The sequence below is a fragment of the Gracilinanus agilis genome, unplaced genomic scaffold, assembly GCF_016433145.1.
Source record: "Gracilinanus agilis isolate LMUSP501 unplaced genomic scaffold, AgileGrace unplaced_scaffold2535, whole genome shotgun sequence".
Taxonomy (NCBI): Eukaryota; Metazoa; Chordata; class Mammalia; order Didelphimorphia; family Didelphidae; genus Gracilinanus; species Gracilinanus agilis.
The window spans coordinates 1-9755 of record NW_025357302.1 but is presented as its reverse complement, the minus strand read 5'-3'; the positions used below and the strand labels follow the sequence as shown (position 1 = coordinate 9755).

General features: G+C 59.2%; 2 protein-coding genes across 2 annotated transcripts; one reads left to right on the top strand and one right to left on the bottom strand.

The window, feature by feature from the left end:
• Positions 1-3: 3 nt before the first annotated feature.
• LOC123254580 (synapsin-1-like) lies at positions 4-9747 on the top strand (the record flags this gene model as incomplete). Its single annotated transcript, XM_044683571.1, has 10 exons — positions 4-80; positions 175-331; positions 419-508; positions 7678-7740; positions 8024-8166; positions 8435-8509; positions 8917-9019; positions 9111-9251; positions 9355-9427; positions 9606-9747. Coding segments are annotated over 10 exons (1064 nt in total), but the record flags the coding sequence as incomplete, so codon positions are not given.
• On the bottom strand, positions 1054-5197 carry LOC123254579 (metalloproteinase inhibitor 1-like). Its single transcript, XM_044683570.1, has 7 exons — positions 5118-5197; positions 2970-3298; positions 2609-2752; positions 2410-2489; positions 2175-2304; positions 1393-1514; positions 1054-1314 (listed from the first exon to the last, which is right to left on the bottom strand). The coding sequence occupies exons 1-7, from the start codon at positions 5195-5197 to the stop codon at positions 1132-1134; spliced, it is 1068 nt and encodes a 355-aa protein (XP_044539505.1). The 3' UTR covers positions 1054-1131.
• Positions 9748-9755: the final 8 nt, after the last annotated feature.

Sequence of the window (9755 nt, the reverse complement as noted above, 5' to 3'; positions counted from 1 at the left end):
CACCTGAACCTGGTGGCCCACGCTAACGGCAGCTTCTCTGTGGACATGGAGGTCATTCGCAACGGAGTGAAGGTGGTTCGGTGAGTGGGCCGCCGGGGGTCTGGCTTCAGGGTCAGCGGGGAAGAGGATCTGGGGCCCAGTCGAGCCCTCCTCCTCCTCGTCCTGCCCCCGCAGGTCCCTGAAGCCAGACTTCGTGCTGATCCGCCAGCATGCCTTCAGCATGGCCCGGAACGGTGACTACCGGAGCCTGGTCATCGGGCTGCAGTACGCCGGCATCCCCAGCGTCAACTCTTTGCACTCGGTCTACAACTTCTGCGACAAGCCCTGGGTGGTAAGTGCCGCCCTCCCCCCCAGGCTCCCGGGACGGTGGGCGGCAGCCCTGGACGCCCGCCCGCATTGACCGGCTCCCCCTTCCTAGTTTGCCCAGATGGTTCGGCTGCACAAGAAACTGGGGGCCGAGGAGTTTCCGCTCATCGACCAGACCTACTATCCCAATCACAAGGAGATGGTGAGTGCCTTCCCGGGCAGGGCCTCCCCCCACCCTGGATCTCCATTCAGTTCTAAAGGCGCTCGGTGGCGCCCTGCAGGGGCCGCCCGTGCTTAGTGATGGCCAGAGGAGCCTGGCAGTGGGGCGCCGGGGAGCCAGCCAGCCATTCGAGGCACAAAGGGAGGCTGGGGCTGGCTCCGGCAAAGGCAGGCAAGGCCGCAACAGTGATATGGCCCATTCTGCGGATTCATTAGCTTGAGTTCCGAGGAGCAGAGTTGGAAGGCAGGCTTTGCCCTGGGTAACCTTCCCTGGGCCTCAGTTTCCTCAGCTTTTTCAAAGGGCCGAGTAGCACTAGGATAGACACAGGGAGGTGCGTGTCTGGGTCAGCGCAGGCTCTGCTAAGCAGAGACAAATCCTGACCTTTCAGAGGGGAACAGCAGGGGCGCCCCAATGGCAGTGGCCCGATGGCGCCTCGCCCCAAGCAGCGGCAGTGTGGAGACCCGCCTGCTCTCCTCTCTGCCCCCCCCCCCCAGCCACAGGTAACGCCGCTACACAGAACCACTGGCTTGGTTTCTATGGATTTTACTGGCCATGAATCGTGAGGGGATGAGAACAGAGAGAAAGGGGACTGGGGGGGGGCGGGCTCAGGTCCTTGGCTGCGGGGCCTCAACGTTCAGGGAGTGCCACGAGCAGAAGCCGCTCTTCTTTGGCAGGCAGGCCAGGTGGAGGCTCTGGGAACCCTCGGCCGAGGGGGAAATCAGTGAATCTGTCCACAGGCAGTGGGTGTCGCTCTCCACGCCACAGGGGACACTGAGGCAGGGCTGCACCTGAAGGACAAAGTGAGGGCTCAGTAGGGACACCAGCCCGCAGCTTCCCCTGCCCAGTCTCCCAGAGCATTTGCTTACATGGCAGCCACAGCCACTGGCATAGGTCTGCTTGAAGCCCAGTCTCTGGGCTGGGCTCAGGCTACTCCAGGGCTTCACGAAGCTGCAGCTGGTGACGTAGAGCTGGTCCTCCAGTAGGCGTCCTGGGGAGAAGGGGGGGGGGGATATGGGAGAGAGTGCCCCCTGATTGGCTGGGCTCAGCTGCAGTGCATTCAATTCCCCCCTCCCAGACCAGGTCCCTCCTTGTCGCTAGGCAACCAAGCAGCCTGGATGGAGCTAGCCAGGGAGATGATTGGATCCCTCCATCTCTCTTCAGCCACCCCTTGCCCTGTTGCCAAGCAACCAGAAGGGGCTGCAGCAAGAGAAAGTGTGTGTGGGGGGCTGGTATTTTCTGTAGCTCAGATAAGCCAAGGGACCACTGGGGTGGGCCACCCTCTCTACCGGGTTCCATTAGAAGAATGGCTGGAACTTCCCCTGGGGAAGAGCACCACCTTTGGAATGAGAGCCCAGATCTGGCTTTGCCAATCTAGGATTCTAGGGTCCTTCTCCTCCCTGGGATCGCTGGCCTACTCGTTCAGATGAGGAGGTCGGCCTGGACCCAGTGGCCTCTCCAGGCCTCCGTTTCCTGCTTTGTAATACACCAGGGTCTAGAGAGATTCCAGCAAATAGGATGCTAGGCCCTTACTGCACCTGGGTTCAAGGCTGAGCTGGGTGACCTTTGAGGAGTCACTGCACATCCACCTCCCTCATTTGCCTCAAGTCAAAAATGGTGTCCTTGATGAACAGTCAAGCATGATTCTCACCTGCAACCAGATACTCCTGGCCCTTGGCCAGGGCCTTGAATCGGTAGCCACAGAGGCTCTCCTGGGCCGGGGTGGTAAGGAACTTTGGCACTGGGGCAATGCCTCCCGGAATGTCGAAGCCTTTCAACTTCTGCATGGAATGATAGATGGAGGGGGAGGAACCTCAGTGGAGGGTGTCAGGCTAGGGCTGGTATGGCTTTGGGGGCCAGCAATGGGGAGGACGCGATGGTAATACCTTGATAATCTCCATCTTATACTGCAGATGAGAGAGGGTGTGGTTGAGCTGGGGGGCGGACGGGAACCTGGCCGTGACAACTGGCAGGGAAAAGGAAAGGGCTGGTGAGTGTAGGCACCACCCCAGTCTACCCTCCCCCTGCCCACCGCAGCTCAGCTGCGTGGGTGTCTGGCCAGGGGGTCCCCAGGGCCCTACTTACCCACGTCGGAGCTACAAAAGTCCTCTTGAGGATGCCGGGGGCCACAGCTGCATGCCTTCCCAGGCAGCACTGTGGTGGCCAGGAGCAGGAGCGTCAAGGCCAGAAAGAGGCCAGACATACCCATTTCCAGGATGTTCGGGAAATCTGCGCATGGAGGAAGGGGACGGGATGGGTTGCCACAGCTCTCACGCTTCCACCCTTTGGGGAAATGGCTAATGTGCCCCTTGCCCCTGCCCTGGCTCCTGGCCTTGGTCCGGGGCTCAGGCCAGTCCTGCCTGCTTCTCTGTGGGGCTCAAGCAGGGCCGACTCCCTGGCCAGCTCTCGCTGGCCCTGCCAGCCTGGCAGGCCTAGCTTCCCTTACCTGGTCTTGGAGGCAGTAGCAGGAAGCACCACAGGAGCTCCAGTCCAAGCCTGGGAATGGAGAGCTGTGGCTGCCCAGCCTTGGGGCTGCTATTTAAGTCAGCTGAGAGGGAGGGAGGGGCGGGGCAGCAGGCAGGCAGGCTAGGGGCTGGGAAACCACAGGCAGAGGGCGTCCCCCCCCATTTCCGCTTACTCACACCCCTGTGGCAGCTGGCAGGGCTGGTCCAGACTGCAGTTGGGGGCTTGTGATGCCCCACCCCCTTCCCTAGCTCAGCCTGATGGTCTGGGACACTCCAAAGGTGGCCCTTAGCTCCATTCAGTGCCACAGCCCTGCTGGCAAAGAGGGAGGGATGGTGGGAGCTCTGGGTGTTTTAAGGGGGAGATGAGGCGGGCACAGGGGGCACAGGAGGCTCTGCCTCTGCTCAGTGACCCCTGAATGGCCCCTCACTTGTGTGGCAATGCCTGAGACTCTGACGTCTCTGGTGGCTGAATCAGTCCTAGGACTTTCCCTCTATTTCCCCTTGGAGTTGTGGCCTTGGTTCCCCTGCCCCCAGGGCTCCCCTTAGCCTTTGGGTCATAGCTAGCACCTAGGGAGCCTGAGGAGTGGGCGGAGGTTGGCACAGACCTCTGATGAAGCCACCGTTTGTGTGAGTGGTGCTCATGTAATCAGAGATCTCCCCTGCCTGTTGGGGAGGTCCTCCAGGCCTAGGCCCAGGCCATATGCCCCAGACAGTTCTTTGTTCTTCAAGAACTAGGGTGGGGCCAGAGGACCTGGGTTCAAATCCCAGCCCTGCTCCTTACCAGATGGGCTGCTTCTCCGGGAACCATTCCCATCTTCCAGGCCTTACTGGGCCTTGGGCTGGCCTCTAAACTCTGCTTTTGGATGGGCTGTGCTTAGAGACTAGAAGAGAAGCGGGGAGGGCTGGGAGAGCAGCTCTGTTCTGCTTGGCCCCCAGCACAGAGCCAGACAGAGCGAACTGGCAAGGCAGGAGGTGGGGGGGGGCATGTCTTTGGATGCTGGGTCTGACCGGCCAGCTTTGAAGGCCCATCCCTTGGGCCTCTCCCATCCTAGGCAAGAAGGGGACCTTCCAGATGTAGGCCTTGGCAAAGGGATCTCCCCAGATGGTAGGCAGGAAGAGCAGCAAGGGTCCCAAGGGGGGGGGGCCAGCTCTGATTCCCTTTGGTCTCTATGAGCACCCCAGGCTGGGAAAGTGCTCCAAGGGCCATTCCTTCCCTCCAGCTCGGCACAGACTTAAGGAAGGCACTGGGGGTACGGAAAGAACCGGGTGGGCCATGTCACCCTGAGGTTATGCCCCTGGGGCTGATGGCTTGTGGACCATCTCAGAGTAGCAGCCTCTGGAGAGCAAGAGGCAGGGCTAGAGGGTCTCTCCTCTCCCCTGAGACCAGGGTTTCTGGATGAATGTTTGCCCACGATATGGCCGGGATGCACGTTCCCATTGGCCAGGGCCTGGGGTGACAGAACTTTGGCTACTCTCAAGGAGCTTCCATTCTGTTGGGGAGGGGTTAGGAAGGGCCTCCTGGAGGAGGTGGTGCCCTGCTCTGGAGGAACTCTCAGATTCCTTGAGGCAGAGGTGAAGAGAGAGGCAGAGACATGAGAGAGACAGACCGAGGGAGACCGAGGGATCCCCACCGGCATGGGAAACCATCCAGGGTCAGAGCTGAGAAGGTAGATTTAGAGCAAGACTCCAGTTCAGGGCACTGACATCCCCACTGATGCCCCATTTAGAACCTCCATGGGGTATGAGCAAGTGGTCCTGTCCTGAGCACCACCAACTCCACTGGGCACATGTGAGCGCCAGCCCTGGACTATGTGGAGATAGGCTCCACTCAGGACAGCTCAGAGATGGCCCCAGTGGCATCGAAGGGCTCCCCGAGTTAGGCCCCCCCTTGGTCAAGGCCTTTGGCAGCTTGAAGGCATTATAGAGATGCTGGTTGTTTTGGGGGAGGGGGACAGAATAAATCAGCAGGCACTGAGTGCTACCATGTGCCAGGTACTGTGCCAGGTGCTTTACCAGGTGAGTGGCATTTGGTTTAGTATCACTGTTGTTGTTATTATTATTAGCACTGTCTGAGGGCCTGGGGGGGGGCAAGGTCCCAGTGAGGACTTAAGGAGCCCCCAAAATGGGACCTCAGATGCCTGCTGTCATAGAGCCCTGAGATTCCGTTCAGGCTGTAGTCTCGAAGGATCCCTGGCAAGGCACTCGGCATCCTGGTGACCTGTGATGAATGCTGAATCCGGCTCTGCCCCTGGAGACCCCAGGGCATCATGGGAGTGCAGCCAGAGACAAAGAGAGAAACCAGGCCCAGAATGGCTGCTGGTTCCTTATCCTGGATTTAGAGACCATTTGGCCCAACCCCTTCGTTTGTCAGAAGGGGAAACTGAGGAGCTCTAGGGCGGAGTGCTCCTCCCTCCATGTGGTACTGAGGGCTTGGATCTCACAGCGGCAGGGTGACTGTGGCTGGGTGGCTGGAGCTTTCCAAGCCTTCCTTTCCTCATCTGTGAAAGGCAGCTCAGTGTTTCAAGGTCACAGCCCGGGCTGCAAAGGGAGAGCCAGAGATTGCAGGGAGAGAATCCCGGATGGCTGCCGAAGAGAGGAAAGGGGAGGGAGGTTTCCAGTCAGCCAGCAGGCTGCATCACATTGACGCAGAGGCGGGAGCAACTTCCTGCAGATGGAGCCTCCCCGCCCCCGCCTTTCCCTTTCCCTTTCCCTGAGGCCAGGCTGCTGAGGGCGGTCCTTTCCCACCCGGGGCCTCGCAGCCCTGCTTCTCTTCTCTAGCTCCTCTCTTGGGATCCCGGATTTGGCGCCGCCTGGGGGGCCTTAGACGCCATCTTAGGCCCATCAGGAAACTGCGGAAGTCCAGAGAAAGCAAGTCACAGAACTAGTGACAACGCTGGGATGTGAACTCCCCTTCCCTGACCCTCAGGCCAGCAGTCTTTCAGAGATCCCCCCCCCCTTGGTGGAGTTCCCCAACTCTGTGAACAAAGAAACACCCGCTCTTCCGAGAGCAGGAATGGACATTCCAAGAGGCCTAGGCTTCAGGAGCTAGCAGATGGCAGAGCTCAAAGCCGGCTGGGGCGGGGCGCAGAGGAGGCTCTCCTGTCCCTGAGTCTAGGTCCTTCCCCTGGGATTTGTGGAGAGATTTCCGAGGATCCGGGAACTTGCCTGGAACACAACCCCCAAAGCATGTGCACTCCCTTCCAGCAGGAATGCGGGCACGATTCTTATTGTGGGGAGGGGTCCTCACACTTCTTCAGCAGCCTGCCCCAAAAGCTTGAGAACCTCAACCCAAAGACCTTGGTTGAGTCCTTGCACGCCTTGTTCCTCAGTTTACTCAGATGAAGTCTACCATTTTGTTCTGCTTGTGTCCTGCACAAAACCACAGTGGAAAGCAGAGGTGGCAGAGCTCAGGGCTGGATTGGGGGGGGGGGCAGGGCAGAGAACCTAGGTTGGAGCTCTGTGGCCTCAGTTTGCTGAGTGGCTCGGGCAACAAGCGCTCAGCACACACTCCCTGACTAGGCCCTTTGCTGGGTAAGTGATGGAGATACGAAGAATAAAGGATGTCATGGGGCCCTTGCAGCGGTCAGTCCTGGGAGGGCCTTCGGAGACCAGAACCAGCAGCTGACCAAAGAAACAAAGTGACCTTAGCAGCAGTGGAGTCCAGCAGGCTCCTCTGCATGGGCCCCTGTGGTGCCTCAGAGCAGATGGCTCCGCTGAAGCGCCCACTGCGTCCTCCTTTTCCCATGAGCCTGGAGGGAGGGGAGTAGGAGAAGCAGGATGCGGAGGACTGGCACATCTGTGACACAAGCCTGTTGTCTGAGCTGCTGGGTGTGGCAAGCTCTGGCCGCAGATCCTGGCTGATTCTTCTTGTATTTTTCTCTGTGGCTGAGCTGGGCTCAGGCCAGAGCCAGGACGTAGGCCGCTACTCATTCACTCACTGGCTTCCTCAATGGGAAAATCAACTTTCTCTTTTCTGGAAGTTGCTACTCATCGGTTATTACCAGCACCCCCTACTTGGAGAGCCGGGGAAGCTTGGGGGTGGGTGGCACCCAGCTGGATGGCTGAGGGCCACAGGGAGCAGCATCAGGCAGCCACGAGGCCTGACGGCAGGTCCTACCTAAGCTACCGAGTTAGTGGTGGTGATCTTGGGCAAGGCCCAACCTTCTCAGAGGCACTAGCCGTGTGTGTGGCCACCTCCTCGCTCGTCAATACTAAGGTCACTTTGTGCCCTTTGAGTTGCCTGGGATGTCGCTCTTTCATTCCCCTCCCCAGGCTCACTCTGCCTGGTGGACTCCCCTTGCCCACTGACCCTCCTCCAAAGTCTGGTGAACAGGGTCCTGGGGCAGGGCGGGAGGGAGGGGATTATCTTCTTGGCTCTGCCAGGAATTAGGAAAACCAGCATGCCAGGGACAAGGGAAGAGGGAGGAGCCGGAGCCAGAGCTGCAGCTTGGGATGAATCCTCGATGACCTGGATCTAGAAAGGACCACAAATGAAATCCCCCTTCTTAGTGTACCCATTGGGAAGCTGGAGGCCCGAGACCGCAGAAACAACAAGTTGTAGAGCAGATTCCAAATTCCTTACGGACTGAGGGAGAGCTGAGCAGGCGCTGTCGGGGGAGGGAAGGAGCAGAACAGGTCTTGGCTTTGGACCAGGACTAGACTAACTGTCCCATTGTCCTTTTCTGCCAGCTTACCACAGCCAGATACCCTGTAGTGGTGAAGATGGGCCATGCTCATTCAGGCATGGGCAAGGTGAGTCTGCCTCCTCTCTCAATGAGGACTAGCCCCCTGAAAGTGGGTGGGTGCCAAGTGTGTTGGCATTCCTGGAACGGTCACCCTGGAGACTGGTCGACTCCTTTTCAGGGACATCCCAACTTGAGGGCATTCTTCAGCGAGTCTATCTTGACCTGGACTCAGGTCTCTGAGCCCTCTGCCAGCTTTGAATTTCTACTTGTGGGCTCTAGCACCAACAGGCCCCATGCCCACATAGACCACAGAACTCTGACCTTAGCCTCTGGACCTTGGCCCCCCCCAGGTGAAAGTAGAGAATCAGTACGACTTCCAGGACATCGCCAGTGTGGTGGCACTGACCAAGACTTATGCCACGGCAGAGCCCTTCATCGATGCCAAGTATGACGTCCGGGTGCAGAAGATCGGCCACAACTATAAGGCCTACATGTGAGCCTTGAGGAGTCACCTTGGTGGGGTGGGCTTCAGGCCCAGTCAGCTGGGGAGGGAGGCAAGCCGTGTAGTGCAATGGGTTTCTCCACTGGAGTCCTCATCCCAGGTTGGTCTCACTGCAGGCTCCAGGGAGGCTGGCCCTTTACTTGTCTCCATGGTCCTAACTCCTATGGGAGCTTCCCTTCCTCTTCTCTGCTCATCCCATCCCCTCCCCTGGGCTAAGAGAATGAATGGTTCTTGAACTGCTTCTTTGCTCTCCTCCCAGGAGGACCTCAGTGTCTGGGAACTGGAAAACCAACACAGGCTCGGCCATGCTGGAGCAAATTGCCATGTCTGACAGGTGGGGCGGGAGTTGCAAGCCTGGGGATAGTAGGAAAGCCCTTGATCAGGGGTGGGCTGCCTGGGTCATAGAGAAACCATACTTAGAGGGCTTGGTGATGGCTAGAATTTAGGAAGATATGCCAACCCCCCACCCCAGCATGTTGAACCCAATTTCTATATGGAAGAGACTGGGTCTGCTTGGCAGTGCTTCAAGTGTGTGTGGAGGGAGTGGGGATGGTGGGGTGGAAGGGGCAGAGGCAAGGTTTAACCTGATCCAGGGCAGACCTTTCTGACACAGGGAGCTGCTGCCCGTAGGTGGAAAGAGCTGCTTCAAGAGACAGATCTTCCTTCCCAGGTGGCCAGATGTCTATTTTTTGAGACTTGCTGGGAAGGTTTCTGGTCAGATCGGATGTCCTCTGTTCACAGGTACAAGCTGTGGGTAGACACATGTTCCGAAATCTTTGGGGGCCTGGACATCTGTGCAGTGGAAGCCCTGCATGGCAAGGATGGGCGCGACCACATCATTGAGGTCAGCACGTCTCCCCATTCCCCCTGAAGACCTTGGCCTGCCTGCTTATCCTCAAAGCAGGTCTCATTCTGAGCCTTTGCCTTCTCTCCAGGTGGTTGGCTCCTCCATGCCCCTTATTGGAGATCACCAGGATGAGGACAAGCAGCTCATCGTGGAGCTGGTGGTTAACAAGATGGGCTTGGCCCTGCCCAGGCCCCGGGCAGCATCTCCTGGCAGGGGCCCCCACTCTCAGGTTGGACTCGAGGAGCAAGTCTACCACGGGATAGGGTTGGGGGTGTGGCTGGGGGGCTCGGAGGCAGACTCTGAAGACCAGGCTTCTGCCCCTGTTTCCCCAGGCTCCTTCACCAGGGGCACAAGCTGTGGGTCGGCAGGTGGGGCCTCCAGCTCAGCAGCGCCCTCCGCCTCAGGGTAAGCAAGGGCCTTTGTGGGAGTCGGGCGCTTTTATTGAGGGGATTCCGGGTGAGGTGTCTGAATGGGCATCCCCGGCTGCAGATGCCCGATTCGAGGGCTGGTCTGGGTGGTGGAGAGTGAAGGTGCCACGCTTAGGCAGAGATAAACCGCGCACGTGCGCGTGTTTATGTCACAGGCGGACCTCAACAGCCCGGGCCAGGACCTCAGCGCCACGGCGCCCCTTCCCAGCAGCGGCCCCCGCCCCAGGGCCAGCCGCTCCAGGGCCTGGGCCCTCAAGCATCCGGGGCCGCGCAGCCACGCCTCCCCAGCCCCAGCGGGCAGGCAC

Excerpts from the sequence above, each read along its gene's own strand:
- LOC123254579 (XM_044683570.1), bottom strand. The coding sequence starts at position 5,197 with ATGCCGAGTGCCTTGCCAGGGATCCTTCGAGACTACAGCCTGAACGGA. Across the intron at positions 2,490-2,608 it reads CTTTTGTAGCTCCGACGTGG|TTGTCACGGCCAGGTTCCCG; the intron begins GTAAGTAGGGCC and ends TTTCCCTGCCAG. Across the intron at positions 1,315-1,392 it reads CCAGTGGCTGTGGCTGCCAT|GTGCAGCCCTGCCTCAGTGT; the intron begins GTAAGCAAATGC and ends TTTGTCCTTCAG.